The sequence below is a fragment of the Plectrocnemia conspersa genome, unplaced genomic scaffold, assembly GCF_051122295.1.
Source record: "Plectrocnemia conspersa isolate PC_06_02 unplaced genomic scaffold, ASM5112229v1 ptg000006l, whole genome shotgun sequence".
NCBI classification, from domain to species: domain Eukaryota; kingdom Metazoa; phylum Arthropoda; class Insecta; order Trichoptera; family Polycentropodidae; genus Plectrocnemia; species Plectrocnemia conspersa.
This window is the reverse complement of record NW_028277170.1, coordinates 18,465,732-18,486,458: the sequence shown is the minus strand read 5'-3', so window position 1 is coordinate 18,486,458 and position 20,727 is coordinate 18,465,732. Positions and strand designations below refer to the sequence as shown.

The following is a 20,727-nucleotide window of genomic DNA, read 5'->3' as shown; positions in this document are numbered from 1 at the left end:
TTTTAAAAGCACACACTTACTAAAAGTAAAAATATACCTCAAATAATGATTCTGAATTAAACTACAGCTGTTTGAGATGTATATACTGATGTATTTCAGGTTCTTTTTATACATACAATAAATAAAAGAAGCGGAACATTGCCTTTCACAATAAACATTATTATTCAAAAGGAACAGATTATAGTTTTTGACACGGCTCTGTTTGTGTTAAAATTTGTTTGCAATTTATTATTGACTTCATTGAACGTCTAAGAAATATTTGACACGAGAGGAAATATTTAACAAATGTAAATTAGTAGCAGTAAATTAAGTAAGTATTCGATCTGAAAATTCAGATCAGCAAAGAAATAACGAAAAACCAAAACCAGCATATTATATTATCGGTAATTTGACAACTAGATTTAATGCAGAAAAATAAATAAATAATACATTCAGATACATATGGTTATTCATAAAAGAAAATCTAGTGAAAACAGTCTCGAATCTACCCTGAAAATATTTTTTAAAATATGTCATTTCAGTAAAATCATATCGGAATATATTTTCACCAGTAGATACATATTTGTACTGGTGAAAATATAAATTAATTGGCAGGTGCTAGTAAAATTATATAATTTAAACTTTTCTGTATATAGTAAAATATATATATTTACATACACATCATTATTTATTTACCAATGACTTTCATAAAATTAAATTAGCATTGTCTTATAAAGAGTAAGACACAAATACTCAATGTTTATGAGATGTGGTGTTGTAGAATAGTGCTCCAAGTATTATATACATTTGTATAGGTTTTAGATTGAGTGTTAAAAATGTGCTTGAAAATGCTATGGATGCTAGGAGATATAGAAGGCTATTGTCAATCACACGTGATCTTCAGTACTTAGTTGATTCGTAAGGAATGGATCAGAGCGTAAATTCATCCAGTTAAAAATGGAGGCTGATGATTGAGTGAAAGTCATTTGGTTCTTCTTTGTTAAGACAATCGATCATTGAGATTTAGTCTTGTAGAATTTAAGAGAGATAACAGGCAATCGCCAAATATGATGAGCGAAATAAAGAAGAAGGTTCCTGGTTAATATGAAGTCAGTATTCTAGTTTCGATATGAAATGAGCAGTAGGCGCGTGTCCGGATGCTGCGTAGGTCGATCACGAAATTCGGTCCGAGCCCTTGGCCGTATGCATAGGTTTTCGAGGAAGTACTATTACAGAAATAGCGCCCATATGCGCCATATATGGCATGATAACCTTCGCCGCATGGTTTTACCCACGCGGTTGCTGCACAGGCCTCCCGTTTGGAGTGAAAGTTGTTAGACGTAGGCAGACACTGACTGTGCTCTTAAACGATGGCCCACGTTCCCAGATGCAGTCGCTGCCAACAGTTGACATAGCGTACTGTATGTAGAGATACGAGAAAATTGGAAAATCCTACCATCATCTTAAAGGAATAAAAAGTATTCCAAAATATAGGGACAATCATGGCACAAGCGCTTTAAAAAAACTAAAAAATAAAGGAAACAGTTCAAATCAAACCCTTTTAACTGTTAAAGCAATTCAAGGTCAGATCACTATAATAATTGAAGTGGTAGTATTTTTTAAAAATATATAAGATTATTTTTACATAACTTTTTTTTATAAAATAATCTAAACACCTATTTAACGGATGTTTTAATTTTAAAATGACGCAATGGTGTCACTCTTAACATTATCTTAAATATTTATTTATTAGTTCTTTTGAGATAATGTTTATGTATTTTTTTTAATTAAGAAGTAATCTCGACTTAAATGTTTATTTATTATATAATAAATATTATAATAATAAATATTAAATATATTACATATATTTAGACATTATACATTAAAAAGAAAAGATTTATTGAATTAATTTATTCCTAAATAATTATTTAGGTATATGTTTGTAAAAATGTAATATTTTTTTTATAAAAAAATCAAAACAACCATTTAACGGTTTATTGTCGCTGGTGCTTAAATTTTAAAAAGACGCATTGCTGTCACTTTTAGCATTATCTAAAATATTTTTTTAAATAATATTAAAAAATAATTTTAATTAGAATTGAATTATATATTTATATACACATATTCAATTTTTTTAAACTATATTATTTATTGTAAATATCTCATCGCAACATAGCATACGTTAGCCCAATACGCTACGACGGGAGCAAAACAATTATTTTAATTGCATATCAGCAGGATTAGAAAAATCTAAGAAAACCAAATTTGTGATTATTGATTATAAATATATGCCTAAATTAATTTGATTGACTGCTAAGTAAAATAGTAGTTACATGTGTAATATGTTTTTTATCATATGAAAAAATACAGTGCAAGATTGTTAACAAATCTAAATATATATATTTAAATTACACTACTTTTACTAAATAAATAGTTAATGATGATTTATTCTATTTAGGTTATATGTTACTAATGAGTGTTAGTAACATATTATAGATAGATAAAACAAAGGTGGAGTTCATGCAAAACTGTTTAATTGATCAATAAAAACTAGTATGATCATTGGGTTGTAAATATGTGTTTTAATGCCATCTTTCTAATTTATTAATTGCTATGCAAAAGTATCACTTACATGCATAATGTACTCTTATATGTGAAACTTTTATTAAATCTATTAAAATAAGTTTTAAATATCGTTATTTACAGATATCAATATCAAGTTTATATAAACATAAGCTACATATAGCAATAAGGATATTCTTCACCAGAATACTGCTTCTTTTTGGGTTGTAAAATGATCTCACGATACTAAACCATTAACAGTTAATTTTTTATTATTAATTCTTGGAATGTTTGATGATGATTCAACACTACATTAGCATATTTTTAGCATCCCTGTTTTTATTAATAGTCATGTTCATTAATTCTGAATATATTATTATCGTCTGAGGCTAACATGAAACAGTAGTTGTAAATCGAAAATTGCTTTCTTTAATTAGTAAGATTTTGATCTAAAATTATATGAAGTTTATGTATTCGTATGTGTGTTACGTAAATATGTACTTATACGTCAAATAATCGAGATAAGATGACTGTTTGTGACTTATTTCGAACCGTATAAAAAACGTCAAAAACACGAAATCAGTACCAGCACCAAGAGAGTTTCGCAATGCGAAATATCGAATCGGTTACAGAACCAATAATCGATTTCATACGTGCGCAAGTCGAATGTATACTACATATACGTATATACGTAACACTAGTTTTTCTTTAACGAACCATATTGTTCGACAGTTGATAAAAAAATAATAATCGTTAAAGAAAGCGCGCAAATATAATCAAACTTACAATATATAAGTTACATAATGGAAATGATTACGTACCTCGCCTTGGAAGTTTATGTAATAGTTTCAAGGTTTCTAAACGTCTTGCGATTTACTAAAGTCACACACTGTCACAAAATAAAAACACACGAGATGCAACTCAAGGCAAAACACAGATGATTTTTTTGATTATTTTGTCCGAATGTACATACGTAAAACGCGCACAGTGCGTAACTCGAGTTTTGAGGTTATTTTTCGGTCGTTTTGGCGGAAGGGCACGAATCAAATCTGTTGAATTCGTGCAAGCTTCGAGTTCTGGCGCCCAGAAAAATAAGAAAGAACAGGTAGGCGTACGTAAGAGATAAGGGGACGGCAGGTAGAGAAGCAGGGCGCGGGGGGATTCTGTGTATTGCTGCAGTGGTCGTCAACAATTGGTAAGAGAAACCATGATTTTTTTAGACAACAATACACAACAGTTTTGTACTGTAAATAAATTTTCTATGTGTATTTAGAATCGTAAGATGATTATTCAGCTATACAGATTTCTTTCAAGTTGAACTTTTTTCAAGAAGCTTTTTCAACATAACATTTTCATGATTTTCATTTCATTTTGTTAAAACCATACATGGAATTTAGTGTTTTTAAATTTCTATTATATATTTTTAAATATAAGTAAATTTTGAATTTTTTAGGAATTATATAGTGTTTTTTTTATTTATTAATCGGCTTTTAATTGTTATGAATAACATATAGAAAAATTGGGCTGTAGATAATGTAGTGGTACATCAAATAAAAAAATACTCCCTGCATTGTGTTAATACATAAAGACTTGAATAAAACACATATTTAAAAGTTATTCAGTTTTTGGTATTTTAAAAAATCATAATTTAATATATTTGGAATTTCAGCAAATAAGAAAAATACAAATTTGGTGAAACTAAAATGCTTACAATTAAGCTGTAAATTCAGAGGTATTTAAAATAAAAAAATGACTCCAGCGTTGTTTAAATACACAAATACTTTTAAGACAAGATAAGTTTTAGTGGTCTTAAAATTTTTAATTAAAAAATATTTCACCATAAATGTATACGAATACATTTATATGAATTTAAAAAAAGATGGAAAATATGCGAATATACTCTCTAATTATAAAATATATTCGATAAAAAAAACTTTAAAATTCAATTTCAAACATGCTCCTTGTTTGAATCACATGCAATACAAATTTTTAGTAAGAAAAATCCACTCATTTCCAAATCATTTAAAAAAAAGTGGGCGAGCACTAAGCCTCGCCCAGTCTGGACATATGTATAAAAATAAATACACAACGGCATTATCAATTCATTTTTAAAAAAAATTAACGACCAATTTCTTCTTATAAATTTATTTAGCCCGGCGGAACAATTACAGCTAAAAGCTGCTGGTAAGAACATCTTATGTCATCTCCTATCAGAGATTGACTATTTTATTTTGTTTAGTGCTACACGAAATATTTATGTTTAATTACCCAACACTATTTTTTTAAATAGCACAACTATGAAATGCGGCGTGGCAGCAAAAAATGGGTGAGCACTAAAGCACCTCGCTCAGACTGGCAATGTGTATAAAAACAGATATACAACAGCACACTCGACAATGTTGAAAATACCTAATTTCGAGAATTTACAGCTTTGCGTCTCGAAATTTATTTGAAAAACGCGTTTAAGAAAACGGAAACATGTGTTAACTTTTTGTACGTTGATATGTTCAACGTACAAAAAGTAGCAATTTCATTATTGTATATTGCTACAATAATACTGCTTAGTTTTTTTAAAGCCTGAATTTTTTTTTTTTACTAAAATAGCGATCTCTACAGTACAGGGGTTGTAAATATTTTTTAAATTGATTATATTATCATATTAATAATTAGTACTTGGTGAGTACATGTGTCAATGAACGAGTGAGAAAAGGTTGCCGATCGCCGTTCCATACGGAATGCTGTGGTCCAGGTGAGTTTTTGATTTTCACGCCAGGTGTGCTAGTGTCCACCACCGCCATCTTGAAATCAAACAACCTAAGAATTTATAAACACTCAGGTATTTTATAAGGGCGCAATCACAGGGCAAGTCCGAAGAACGAAAACTGCAAGATGCCGTTATGAAATAATATATAAATATATATATATATATATATATATATATATATATATATATATATATATATATATATATATATATATATATATATATATATATATATATATATATATATATTTATATATATTTAGCATATATTTAAAACAACTTATTGTATTTAAAAATTAAGCTTTTCTAGATGTAAGCGAGCAATGTTTGCGTTTAAAGCATCCAGCCTTATGGTGTGATATCGCTTCACCTGAGAGCACACAGATCAGGGCATTTTTTATACAAGAAGCTGAGATAGCTGCAAGCTTATGAGCAAAGATAGAACGAGACAGATGTATGAATATATATTTTTATATATATATACAGGTTGACCGAAAAACGATTTTTAAATGTAGATATATCATAAGCCGCTAAATATATTTTAAAATGAAAAACTATTTATAACAGTTAATAACAAACTATTTAAATAAATGTATAGTTCTTAAGGCAGTGAATCAAAACAATAGGCATGGCTGCTGTTTAAAAAATAAAATTAATTAAAATTATATTGATTGATTGGTGCAAATTTAAATATTTATGTATGTTATCATATCTACAGTAATAGTATATATATATAAAAGTTAACTTACATAAACCTGTTTCTAAGAACTGTATACTTATTATTGAACATATTATTTCAATGATAAGTATGAATATTACAAAACGTATATTATAGCTTATATTAAAGTGCAAAATTTGCATCATCTTCGAAATTATAATATTTCTTATATAATCTTAAAAGTGTTATATTTTTACTAAATTTATATATTTTTATCTACATGTTTAAGAAATAAATTTAAAATGCACAATATACATATAAATTAAAATAAAATTTAGTCCATAATTAAAAAAAAATGCTTTACAAATACCCACTAGTGAATAAACATTATTATAAAATGTTTTACTCAAAGTAAATTGTTAACACTTTGGCATTGTAATTTTTATAAATATTTTTAACATGAAAGTTAATTATCAATTATTTAGTTAATCACTCAAATAAATATAGACATACCCTTAAATGAGTGATAAAATGTACCGATAGATCCAAGTAAGGATTACGTACATATATATTTTTTTTTTACGCTACCGTATATTTGACAAGAATGGCAGTTAAAATACGTCTTCACGTATTATTGTGTCAAAAAAATAGTATATTGTCATTATAATTCTAAATAAGCTGGCAACAATGTTCTATTTAAGTACATTGTTATCAAACAATATAAATAAACAAATAACAATGCATGGTGGGTAAGAGCGTTTGAACAGTTTCACGAGTTGAAAAGATCATATTTTATTTAAAATTACTTGTGAAAGGCATATATGACATAACCTCAAATATTTAGTAAAATTACGCGTTTAAATATCGCATCGTAAATAAAATATATTATTAAATTCCTGGTTCTAAATTTTCTATTCGTTTAAGAGCAATGCTTTATTACGTTAATGTAAATATTAACTTTAAAATATGAATGTTTATGACATCAAAAAGTTTATAAAAATTCGTATGAGAATTTATTTTTGGTTATTTCATGCAAATTCAATTTTTAAACCATATTTTTGCACACGCTCTATATGTGTGTATGGTTTACCTTCGAAGATTTTATGTGGTCCAGCGCTGGAGACTGGAAAGAACGCGAATCGATCACGATCGCGAAAAAGAACACGTCTCTCATACCTCTACGTATTATTACATATGGTACGAGAATTCAATAATAATAAATATGATTAAATCGCGAAATTTATTACATTTGGACCACACATGTAATTTTAATTTTATTTCAGTGTTCATAAATGCTTTATAGTTTAAAAACATGAAAGAATGAACTTTTGAGAAATTATTAAAAATAAAATATAAATATGTATTAAAATATCACTTAAAAATCAAATAAAATTACCTCATGATTGCTTATTCTGCGTGATCATGGCTGGAGAATCGCAGCCGAAATATAGAAAGAAAGTATGCGAAAACCGCGATGGATTCCGAGATGATTTAGCTGTAGTTTGCAGTAAGATTTTAGCAATGTTTTAACAGTTTTTTGTCCATTCTGTATATTTTAATATTATTGTTAAATTTATAAAATTAGTCAAATATGAACCATTTTTTATTATATGATCAATAAATTTAAAAAAATTAAATCATTTGAGTCATTTAAAATTAACTCAATAAAAAATAGTTGACCCTTTATAAAAACAATCGAGGCATAAAAAGAACATCTGGTCAAGATACCTGATATATTTTCACTAAAACGCGATAGTATCTTATTTCTGATACTCTTAAGATTTCTCGTGATAGGTAATCATGTGTAATATAAATTTTAGTATATATTAACAAATATTTATGTATTGAAAAGTAACACAATTTTATGTGGAATAAAATATGTTCTTCGCTTTTTATATGAAAAATAGGTAGATAGTAATATATTATAAATAAAAATCCAAGAAACTAATTTTTATAATGATTATTTTGCAAACTGTTTATATAAAATATTTTTAGAATTCAACTCTTCAACTTCGTATGAATTTATAGAAAGGCTTAAGTTTGCTAAAATGCAATATATGTATATTCACCTTCCTCATTGTAAGGATATAAAAATAATAATGGCACAATGTACCACTTAATCGCGGTAGGTATTATGTGTTAAAAGCGCATCTCTCGGTCGTTAAAGTCTTAAGCTCGAAAGCTATAAAATATCGGTATTGTCCAATGTTTAACGAATAACTATAAAAGTCACAAAGTATAACGAAGATATGGGTTTACGATGCATTAGCTTCCCTTGGATTGATTTACTGCACATTCAAAAAGCGATGCAAAAGCGCAATATGTCAGTTACAACATTATAACTACTTAGAGTTAAAATATAGCTAGTAATAATTACAAGATATGTTTAATATAAAAATCGAATCTAAGGCTACTTTGAAACAATATAATTTCACTATATGGTAACACTGAGCAGCAAAAAAAACACGACTAATTATCATATAAATATTATTTTTAATAAGTTTTAATGTCTAATTAATGTCAGAAAATATGTCGCAACGATGGCTAATTTTAATAGCATAGCAAGGGTTAACTCGCACCTATTATTATTTATTCAAGAATTTATATTATGATGTTAAAAATATTTAAGTACCATTTTTGTCATGAGGTCCGGAATCATTGTTTTCACAGGGCCCATGTGCATTTATAAAGTAAAACTACGATGAAGTTAAGATATGTACATTGATTCTTTAGAATAATGTCTTTAAATTAAAATTAAAGATTTATTCGATGTATTTATTTTTCATTAAAGAGTGGATGATTTTTTTAATACTAATAATATACTTGTCTGTATTTTATTTCTATGCCTGAAAACGCATCCAAATAAAAAATAAAAGTAAAGTGGAGACGATTTGTAGGTGAGCTTGTAAATACCAATTAACAACCGCGTAACCGGGTGTTCCTAAAGCACCTTGTGAGATTTTAAATAAGAAAACAGCGACTCGGGGTCTGACTGGAAACATGTTAAATTTAATTTATGTCTTTTTAATGTTTCTTCGGCGTAAGAAAAAACACGCTCACACGTGAGGGATCCACTATCGTAAGCACAGGTAACAAACGAGAGAGAAACAGGCGGCTAAATGGGTTGACAGGTATATTTTTCGACCCGGTCGAAGAAACGGGACAGTTGTACAATTCTGTCAGACCGTAGGTGTTCTGACCGCATCGCGTGTTCCCAGGGCTACGATCAGATTTTAGACCCTTTGTTTAAAAAATGGGAATCTTCCACGAAAGGCATCTGCCGACGGCTCAGCATGAAAAAATGATATTTTAATGGTTTTTATGCAAACCGATACGTTCAGATTCAGACAGAAACTGCTCAGTATAGTTTCAGGAAATTCAAGAAGAAAAAATCGGTAGCTCCTGATTTCATTACAGTCGGTATGCTTTATTAAACATCTACTGTTATTTGTTCATTAAAAACAAAAATAATTTACGATGTAAGTGACTTCCATACTTAAAAAAAAGCACCAGTCAGTGTTCAAAATCTAAATTCATTAGTATGCTTCAGATCATATCAAACGATATTTAATGCTCTATTTTACCAATTTTGTGACGAAAAATCTCGATGTAGGCAAACAGGTAGATGGCATTTACGTTGATTTTGAAAAGACTATTGATCAAGTTTGTTAAGCCTTGATTCTAAAAAACATGATAGGATTGGGTGTTCCAATAAAATGATGAATTTTTAAGTAATATTTTTTAGATCGCCGACTAAATGGTCTACACAAGCCGTTGAATACAATGTTAGATAAGGAATTCCTCAAGGTGATATTGATAAAGTAATTTATAATACCAAATCCTTATTTTCCACCCATGATCATAAAAATCATTGACTATATTTAAAATCATACAGATAAACATTAATTACCATTTAGTAATAAAAAATGTAATTTCATGACCTATTTAAGAACAATAACACTACTTATTTTTTTACTTACAATGTGCTTAATCGCACAGACTTTGTTAGTATAGAAAACGGTTCAGTGATTATTCCGGACACGAAATTTGCGGACAAAAATTATTTTTCAAATGTAAATGAAATTTGCTGACACTGATTATTCCGGACAAAAAATTAAATAAATTTTTATATAAATACTAAAAACGTCAAACCATTAAATAAATATTTTTATATTATATAAATACTAAAAAATGGTAAATACACGGAAACTAAAATGCGCCTTCAACGACACCTGGAATGTAAAGATTACTACGCAATTTCAAAGGTTTTGCGACATAATGACATACGTTATGTTTAAAAAAATCATGTTATCAGTTAGCGATAACCGAAAGTGTAAACATTAACGTCGATTCCCACAATTGCAATGTTTTCTCACCTGCATATAAGTTTCAACACTGTGCAAGAGTAGAAAACAATAATATTATTTTTTAAGTAGATGTTGTGTGCTTTTATAAAAACAACGGTGGCTTTGTGCGTTGTATAGATTTAATCAGAAATTTAATACATATAAAGAAAGTGGTCTAAGATCGTTAGAATATTACGATTTTTATATATTTATATACCTAGTATATACTAGAGACTGGAATGCCGATCTTGCATATGGCAATCACTCTGAAAATATGACTAGTCATCATAGAAAATTAATGTTTTATAAAACACAAAAAGCACGACGCTTCTCGAAGCCTCTGACTGTTGAATTTTTAAGATGAAAAAAAAGATAGTGTATGTATATTATTAATAATAATAAAAATCTTATTCATCTGGTGTCATGTCTGATTTCAGACGTTAGTGACCAACTTGTATCCCTCCTAAATTCAGTTATAGTTAAAAAAATTGTAATTTACCCGTCTGAAATATGGTTCAAGCAATTAGTATTGCATAATTTTAAAACTATATAAAATCTAACTATTTTGGCAAAAAAAAACCTAACTCAAATCTATCCTATTTTTGTTAAAATTCAGCACAAGATTTTTTACATGTTATATGAATTTCATTTTAATTTAAATTAATGAAAATGATTTAAGAAATGCTTGATATGTAAAAAAATAACATTTGGTCAATGTAATAAATAAAATTTGTATTTACCTTTAGGTTTTCCATTTTCTTCAAAGGCGCCGCCCATCTTGAAGAAGAGTTCGAGAAACAAGACGCTGATTGGTGAGTTTTCCACGAATCCAAGGCTCGCATTTTCCAATTTTCCTCTTTGAAACATACATATAAAACATATAACTCTTCACACATTCATTCGTATTTCAAGTATACATCATTCACGCGTTTTGCAATCAAAGTTTATAATTTTTTTTACATTCTGTAACCAAGTCACTCAAATATGCCACGGAGTTAATATTTTTAATTACTTAATACCAATTTATGAGTTAAAATATCACAACAATATTCTTACAGTTAATTTTAATTCTTATAAAAAAAACTTTTTACGGATGCAATTGATATACAATTTTAGTTTAAACTAATTCCTTATTAATCTGAAATTTGTTATGGTTGTATTTGTGTTTCAGCAGAGGAAAAGTTTGTATCTATACATAAACTATTTGTTGTTCCCATCATATGGTAATTTCACGAATTTATTGATTTAAATTTATTATATATTATTTTAATAATATGTTTATATTTACATAAACTTTGACAAAATATGCAAAAATATTTTTGATTGCATTTATAGGATTGATTTTAATTTACTATGAAATAAAGTACATATTTAGAGAATTGCCAATTAGTATATGCTTCATTAGCGTAGTTAATTAATATTAAAGCGTAAATAAGTAAAAAATTATAATTATTTGTAGTGTAATAATAATAATATCTTAAAAGTTACACAATATATATATTTTTAAGCAAATTAATTAAAATCGTAAAAAAAAATTATATAAAAAAATATAATTCATTAATTAATAAGAACAAAGATAAAAAACAATCATTTGAAATTGTAAACATCTCAAGTTGTCAACTTATTCACGCCCACAATGGATATATAATGTACATAAAAAAATCTATTAACGATTTTAAAACAGTAAGCTAATTATTTTCTACGTTAAAAATGGTTGACTTATCTATATAATTATGTTTTTAAAGTACAAAACGAGTAATTTGGAATTTTATTAATTTCGAGTTGTCAACTTATTCACGCCCAAAATGGATATAAGAACTAACATTATTTTTTCTACGTTTAAAATTCAACAGTAAATTGGAATAAAGTTGTTGAAAGTAAAAAATCGAATAATTTAGAATTTCATACATTTCGAGTTGTCAACTTAAGAACTAATACACATTTTTTTTATTGAACTTAATTTTTTTTACGTTTAAAATTCAATAGTAAAGTGCTTGAACTTAATGAGATAATTATATAATCAAAACACAAAAACGGACAATTTTTAATTTTATTAATTTCGAGTTGTCAACTTATTCACCCTTAATATTGATTAATATTTTCTAGGCTAAAAAAATATTCAGACAGCAAATATTAGATTTGAACTAACTAAATATGTACTGTGTGTCATAGTTTATCGCAATCATTTGTCAAAATATTTTTCATAGTGATTTTTTAATAAATCGTCAAAGTAGATTGACGATATTTAAAAAATTGACTTAGTAATTCAATTAAACTGTTTGTTCTTATTATTTAGTGGAATACAAATAAAAATTTAACCTAATAATAATGTTTTACAAGAGAAAACTACTTTGGTTTGTTAGATGTCATGCTTACAGTACTTTTAAATTAAAATCACATATAATCAGAGCATTGCTGACCATTTATTGGAAAGTTACTGACGATTTATAATTATTAACATTATTATTGACCATTGCATTAAAAAGCTACTAATAATTAAATTAGCTGCTATTTCGTACATATAAATTAGTTATTACATTTCTGTGACAAAAAATCTTATTTTGAGAAATTAAATAAAAAGTATAATTTAGAGAAATTTAGCTTTTAAAATAACTCTTAATTATTTAATATTATTAAATGCTAAGCTTATTATTTTTATTGTAAAGATACAACAATATTGTTTTATTATCTTTTTATTTTTTTAAAGGTAATTTTGCAGTTTTGAATCATCTATTTAAGTACCTATTAAATAATTTTATGATATAATTGATAGAGGTAAATATCTAAAATAATTTAATAGCATTTATGATTTGTAAGAAATAATCATTTACGTAGTTATATATAATGAAAATAAAGCCTAAAGATTTTCTATGAAATTCATAACTCAATATTCAACAAAAAAAAATATCAACTTTCTCGTGGCATATTTTTAACAATAATTTCGTGACATCTTTAAAATTAGCATAGAGTATTTTTATAGCACATGTCCTTGTGTTGCATTTACAAAATACATTAATTAGTATATAGGTATTAAGATTGGTCTCCAAGTATGTTACATAAAATAATTGACATGCATATCGCTTTACATATTTAATATGTGTCCTTTTGCCAGCAGTCCGCTGAGCCTCGGACTCGAGTCATGAAAGTCCAGGTCCTCTTCACCCCTTCACCTTACCTGGAACAAGAAGAAAAAACACATCAGATTAGTTGTCAGCCGAAAGAGAGAGATATATAGTTTATGGGACGGATAAACCGGTCTGGAGGTCCATTAACATCTTGTAAAACACGAAATCACGATGGCAATTAAAGCACACGTTGCCGACAAATATTTGGTCTAGGCACGCGGTCGTCGTTCGTGAATTCGGAACGTTTGTTAACAATTTGTTCTTTGAAAGTGTTGATGGATGGGAGAGGTAAGTGGCGGCCAAATGAGGCGTGCGAGCGAACGAACGGATCGTTGGCTTTGCTAAGCTTGGTAGTATATATATATATATATATATATATATATATATATATATATATATATATATATATATATATATATATATATATATATATATTTTTAGATGTATTACGCATTGCATGCTTTTTTCGAATTTCATGAAAATATTATATTTTTGTGTACCTGTAATGCCTTTATACAATATTCTAAGAACGGAGGTTAAAAAAAATATAAATGTAGTCCATTAACTGTGCAAAACTGTTTGAAGATTAGTGATAGATTGCAATGATTTAAAAATATTTACAAAAAAATTTGAGAAATAACCTAATCAAAAATAAAATATTTTATAAATAAATGTAAAAAAAGGTTAATGTTATTTCAAAGCAGTACATCATATGCTTGATGTTACACTCGAATATGTTTTTTTAATCTATACATTTCTAAGCACAAGTGTTAGCAAGGGATAGTGAAAGATTGATGAAGCGTTTATTGGTGTATCGTTAACAATCGTATTCTGTGTGAACAGGTGTGTTGCCTCGACTATGTGGTTCATCTTGTTCAAATTTATTATCCGAGGAATGTAACACCTACAGGTTCTAAACATGTATGTATATGCATATGAAAGCACAAACAGGGCCGCTTTTTATTAAAATTCAAGTGGTGCTTTGGATTCGAGCGAAAATATTTTATGTAATATCCATAGAATCACTTCTTAAATATAGAAACTAACAACTGTATTTAATGATATCAATGATCAATTAAAACATGTAGTTAACATTTATAAAAATATATATATATAATTAGCAGCAATGCTAAATTGAAACAAGATTGACCTGTAAAATGTTGATGCAAAAAGACGTTACAAAAACAACATTGACGATGTTATCATCATAGTAACAGTCTTATTATAACTACTACTAGCTTCGCATCCGTCGTAAGACCGGGAAGCAGTAAAATCAGAGAAAGGTTGAATGTATTCATAAATAAAAAAGTGGAGTTGTTTTCAAATATTTTAATACCGGTATTAGAATCTCTGCATATTATACAACAACAAAAAAAAACGGCCCTGCATTCAAATATACAACTGGTTTTATATTTTATTTTTTTATAATAATAAATTCTATATGTGGTTTTAAACACATGTTTTTCTTGTCTTCGCAGAATCTTTCAAAAAAGAAATGATAAAATTATCTCAGGCGCTGATCTTCCTCTTTTAGAGGATTATCGGCTGTTTAATTATTCTTGTTATATTGAATTTTTATTTATGAGAATCAATTTGTTGTATTATATAACAACGGGATTTCCGTAAATTAAAATATAACATAAGCAATTAGCAGAAGAGCCACAATATATATGAAGGATGGTTATAAAGAGCTTTATACTTATATATATTTTACAGGCGATAGCTTTAATATATAAAGCATTTATATTTATAAATCATTTTCAATTCTCAAGAATACAGTGATAAAATTGTGCGTTTCTTATCGTGAAGTATAAACAAGCAGCATGTTTTATTTTTTCAACAAGTCATTCGATTTACGTAGGTATTTGATTTGTATCTTATGTCACAGTATCATAAAGTTCATAGGTATGACACCGAATGAATATAATGTGCAAAGAAATCATTTAAATAATAAACAATTATAAAATATCATTGTACTGTTGATTTTTAATAGGATATAATAATATATAAATATAATAAAGACGATGTGAGAAGATCGTAAGTAGTTAATAAAAACAATATAAAAACCTAAATATTTAAGAACCATATTCACTGTTTACAGCAAATAAAGTAGATAAATGATTAGAGCAGTGGTTCTTAACCTTTTCAAAGTCACGGTGCACTTTTGATCATGGGAAAAAGTGGCGATGCACCAGAATTACGAGGTCGAAAAAAATATGTGGGCATAATTTTTATTACATATTTAAAAAAAATAATAGTTACATACAAAATTACATACAAATTTTTTACATATTTTTAAAAATTAAATTATATAAAAAAGTTTAGTATTAAAAATAAATTTAGGTAGTTAATTTTGCCCTAGAACCAATTTTTAATTACGCGTTTTATTAAAAATATTTGTATTATTATTTAAAGGTGCTCTTTGGGTGGCATATCTAAGTGGTGCATTTTCCTCCCTTTGTTTACCCAAAATGACATTCCTGCTTAACATAATAAAATTTATATGATCAATCAAAAATTAATTAATGTGATACCTGAGCTTGATGGCTTTTGCAGATATCAGAAATATTACGTCGAATATTTTATGTAGTTACCCTGAATTCTTCGTTTAAATATTTTTTTCTCTTTCTCGTTTTTTAGTTTTCATATTAGTTGTTGTTGAGAAACCAATCTCACACAAATATGATGTTGAAAACTGTAACAGAATTTTCAGTGCCTTCATGTAAAGAAGTGAATATTCCTCTTGGACAGTAATCCAAAAATTCTTCATAGTTATTTCGGAAAATTTAATTTTTAGAGTACGATCAGTCGACAATGAGACTAATTTGATGATTTTGTATCCGGTCATAATTTTCTATATTTAAGAATGGAAAATAATGTGCAATTTTTTCTTTCAATAAAGTTAAATATATTATCATGGCGGAAATAACTCCCTTGGGAATGTTTTCGTTAAGTGAAGGAAACATATCTACTTTTTTTTCTATTATTCGATTTTTCGAAAGAGTTATTTTTTTCCGAAATCCTGTCAATTTGTCTGTGGATGTCATGAATTTTTCATTATTTCCTTAAATGCTTGTGTTAACGTTATTTAAGTAATTAAAAATATCTGCTAAATATGCCACTTTAGCATACCAATCATTATTCTGAAGACATTTTACAAAATCATCCATACCTTCATTTCGAAAAAAGATTAACAATTCATTCTTAATTTCTATGAATCGGCATAAAACTTTACCCTTAGATAACCACCTGACTTCAGTGTGAAAAAGCAAACACTCGTACATAGCTTCCATAAAAATGCAAAGTTTTTTAAACATGCGTGTTTTTAAAGGTCTTGATTTTATGAAATTCAATTGCTGGTAATGTTTTCGAAACTAAAGATTCTCTATGTAAAAAACAGTGCGTAAATATAATATTAGGTTTTCTTGTCTTTGCAAGGGTTACAAATCCTTTAAAGCCTACCATTGAAGGAGCACCATCCATACAAATTTCTACACATAACTTCCATGATATTTTGAATTGATTTAAATATGAATAAATAAGATCAAAAACATCTTGTCCTGTCGTATGCTCGGTAAGTTCTTTGCAGCATAGATATTGATTCACTATTTTGTTTTCATTTATGAAACGAACGAATCCTAGTATTTGTGCCTTACCGCTAATGTCAGTAGATTCGTCGACTTGTAAAACAAAATATCGCTTGGAAAGTTTATCGTTAACTGTTTTCTCAGTATCATCCGACATATTTAATTATTTTTTTATTGTATCGTTTGAAAGAGGAATTTTCATAATTTCCTTTTTGCTTCATCACTAAACATAATTTTTCCTATTTAACAATACGCAGGTAAAATTAGAGACTCTGCTATAGTATGTGGTTTTAATTGTACAGCAATCAATTCAGCAATCTTGTATGACGCCAGTTGTGCCTTATCGGAAATTTTAACAGTTTTTTCAAAATATTTCGCTTGTTTATTTTGCATGCTTAACAATCTTTTGAAGTTATCTTTACTTTTTGATGCAAGATTGGCGTGGTTCGTAAGGAAGTGGCGATTTAACTTGTCAGTATACATCGCGATATTGGACAGTTTTTCTCCACATACAACACATAGTGGATTGTGATATCCTTCCTCATTGATGCTAGTAAAACTGAAACGTAAATATTCTTCAGAATACTGTCCATTATTTTTTTTTATTTTACTGGATATATTTTCTTTTGTATGAGACATATGATGTCTAGTAACATCTTCACTACTTCTTCCACTTGTACTCCCAGTGTCATTAATATTTTGTTCTTATTCACAATTTCGTTTGGTAATAAATTTATCCATTGTGGGGTATTACGACTATAATAAAATGTAAATTGATTGAAACATTAAAATTTTACTATTTTGCGGAATTTTTGTTTTTACCAATTTTCTCGCGGTGCACTTGCAATAAGCTCGCGGTGCACTGGTGCACCGCGGTGCACCGGTTAAGAACCACTGGATTAGAGTGTCTATTATTGCTATTAAATAACAATAGACTGTAATTAAATTATATGGTTGATTTATTTGTGTTGTATAATTTTTTTTTATTATAAACAAAGAGTTTCATTTAATTTTATTTACCGTAAAAAATATAATTAGCTTTTTTAAAAAAATTTATGTCTAAGCAAATGGTTTATTTAAGACGCGTAAATGACAAAAAATGTGTAAAAAAATATGGTTAGTGATCGACAAAACACTTTGAGCATGAAATAGTAGCGCGATTTGTTTCAAAACATAGACATAGAAACAAAGATGCAATCGTTTAAATGTAAATGGCATAAAAAACAAAGTAAAAAGCACGTCAAGTTGGATCGAATGCCAAGGTTTTCTTTAAGATAGCGGTGTATTCTACTACGAATATTTTTATGCTGTTTGTGTGAATTAATCAAAAAAAAAAGAAACAGAATTATGGGTAAAAATTGCAATTAGACTTTGCACCACGATAATGCTTTACCCACTATATTCACTAGATCTATAATTTCCTGTTATATAATAGATAAAGACAAAGCATTGAATGAGTTGAAGACTATACTAATGTTTTGCAGTATATTATATCTGAATTATACGTAGCACTAAGCCATACGTTTTTATTATAAAGAATTCTTCACATGACCATATAAACAAATGTGCGTATGAATGTTTATTAGTTTAAAAAAATATATTCGCTTCGATATTTACGCGGTCGACCATATATGGTAAAACGGCAACGATATTTCGACCATGGCCTTTTTTGGGTTATCTTCTAGCTATTCCGCTCCGTGTGCACTGCTCTGGTCCGGGCCTTGGGCGTGGGATTGTGTGGGCACAATGCCGTTTATAGTTTTCAATTTTTTCACTGCACAACACGAAGTTTCTTTTCACCCACGTGCCATCCGCGAGATCTCGAAATCACGAGACGCCGTTTCCGGCGTCGACATAGCTTGTTTTGCTGCGACGCCGGAACGGACGCGACGGCGTTTGAAACTATATTGAGACATTTTCTCGCAGAGAAAAGTCTATACAACCCCCGATAGTAAATTTTCCATATATTGGTCAGAAATCGTATATAGTAATTGCAGTTATGTTTGCCCGGAGAAGAAAAGTCATATGTGTCACAAATAAACTATCAAAAAACACATAGCAAAACTCGATAAATAAAGGTATTGGTCTTATATTTACTTGGGCTTAACTATGGATACCAAACCTAGCAAAAGAGTTAAAGCTACTCGTCTATTATAAAGAAAAAATATACTAGACACTAAATCTAAACTGATCCAATAAAAATTGATCATCTAACAATTAATTTCATAAGCTTAGGTTTATATTATATAGTAAATTATATATAAATCCAAGAGAACATCTCTTTATGATTGGCGAAAAATGCTTATCGGTTTGTCATTAACTTGATTATCTAAACTAAATACTCTATTCAGTAACAGCAATTAAGTAATCATTAAATCATTAAATAAAATCTATTGATTTAAAAAAAACAAGGCGTAAAATATTATAAAAGTAAGAGACAGAAAATGAATCATACTATTGATTTTATTATAAAATACAAACTAATAAAGCTTTATATTGAACTATTGATGAAAGCTACATATGAAATCTTTTGATATGTTTCTTATCCTTATAAGTAAAATATAAATAATATAATGCTTTATATTTAAATTGATCTTATAAAAGTTTTTATACAGATTGTTGTTCTGTTTTATGATTTGGTTATGTTATATTAAACATATATAGAAATATAATTATAGTAACATTCAAAGACATCTCCATCGTTAGCGTCTTACGAGATCTCGTCACCATTTCATATGTGAGAATTTACACAAGAGCTACGATTGCTCAATTTTTGTCAGTTACGTAGGACGTATCTGGTTACGTTCGACAATTGGATGTATGTATTTAAAGACCATTAGAAATTTCGATCAGATTTTTTAATGTATTTTGGATTCTGTGATTCTATAATGAAAGAATTTATTAAGGTGAGAACTTAAATAAAAATAACATAAAGACATTAATATTTTTTTAAATAAAGAGAATATTTTTTTACTTATTTCAAGCACTAAAGTTAATTTTATTATTTACTCTACATTGTTCAACAATTTTATCCATATTTTTTATATTAAGTAAATAGACTAATGACAAGTACGTATGTATATAAATTTAGGCAAAAAAGATTTTTATTACGCACTCAAATAATTATTGAACTATTGATGAAAGCTACATATGAAATCTTTTGATATGTTTCTTATCCTTATAAGTAAAATATAAATAATATAATGCTTTATATTTAAATTGATCTTATAAAAGTTTTTATACAGATTGTTGTTCTGTTTTATGATTTGGTTATGTTATATTAAACATATATAGAAATATAATTATAGTAACATTCAAAGACATCTCCATCGTTAGCGTCTTACGAGATCTCGTCACCATTTCATATGTGAGAATTTACACAAGAGCTACGATTGCTCAATTTTTGTCAGTTACGTAGGACGTATCTGGTTACGTTCGACAATTGGATGTATGTATTTAAAGACCATTAGAAATTTCGATCAGATTTTTTAATGTATTTTGGATTCTGTGATTCTATAATGAAAGAATTTATTAAGGTGAGAACTTAAATAAAAATAACATAAAGACATTAATATTTTTTTAAATAAAGAGAATATTTTTTTACTTATTTCAAGCACTAAAGTTAATTTTATTATTTACTCTACATTGTTCAACAATTTTATCCATATTTTTTATATTAAGTAAATAGACTAATGACAAGTACGTA

General features: G+C 27.8%; 1 protein-coding gene across 4 annotated transcripts in view; it reads right to left on the bottom strand.

Annotated features, from left to right (window-relative positions):
- Positions 1–20,727, bottom strand: part of Egfr (epidermal growth factor receptor) — a 122,708-nt gene that overhangs the window by 42,633 nt on the left and 59,348 nt on the right. For 2 of the 4 annotated variants that reach the window (XM_088187778.1, XM_088187779.1), the window contains exon 1: positions 11,050–11,251. The exons of 1 other annotated variant lie outside the window; for it this stretch is intronic. Coding sequence is in view for 1 of the 3 variants with exons in the window: in XM_088187779.1 (XP_088043905.1) it covers positions 11,050–11,176 (127 nt within the window). In the remaining 2 variants the exon portion in view is untranslated. Of the gene's footprint in view, positions 1–3,362; positions 3,615–11,049; positions 11,252–20,727 lie in introns of those variants that run through there. One more of the 4 variants, XM_088187777.1, reaches the window with a different exon arrangement.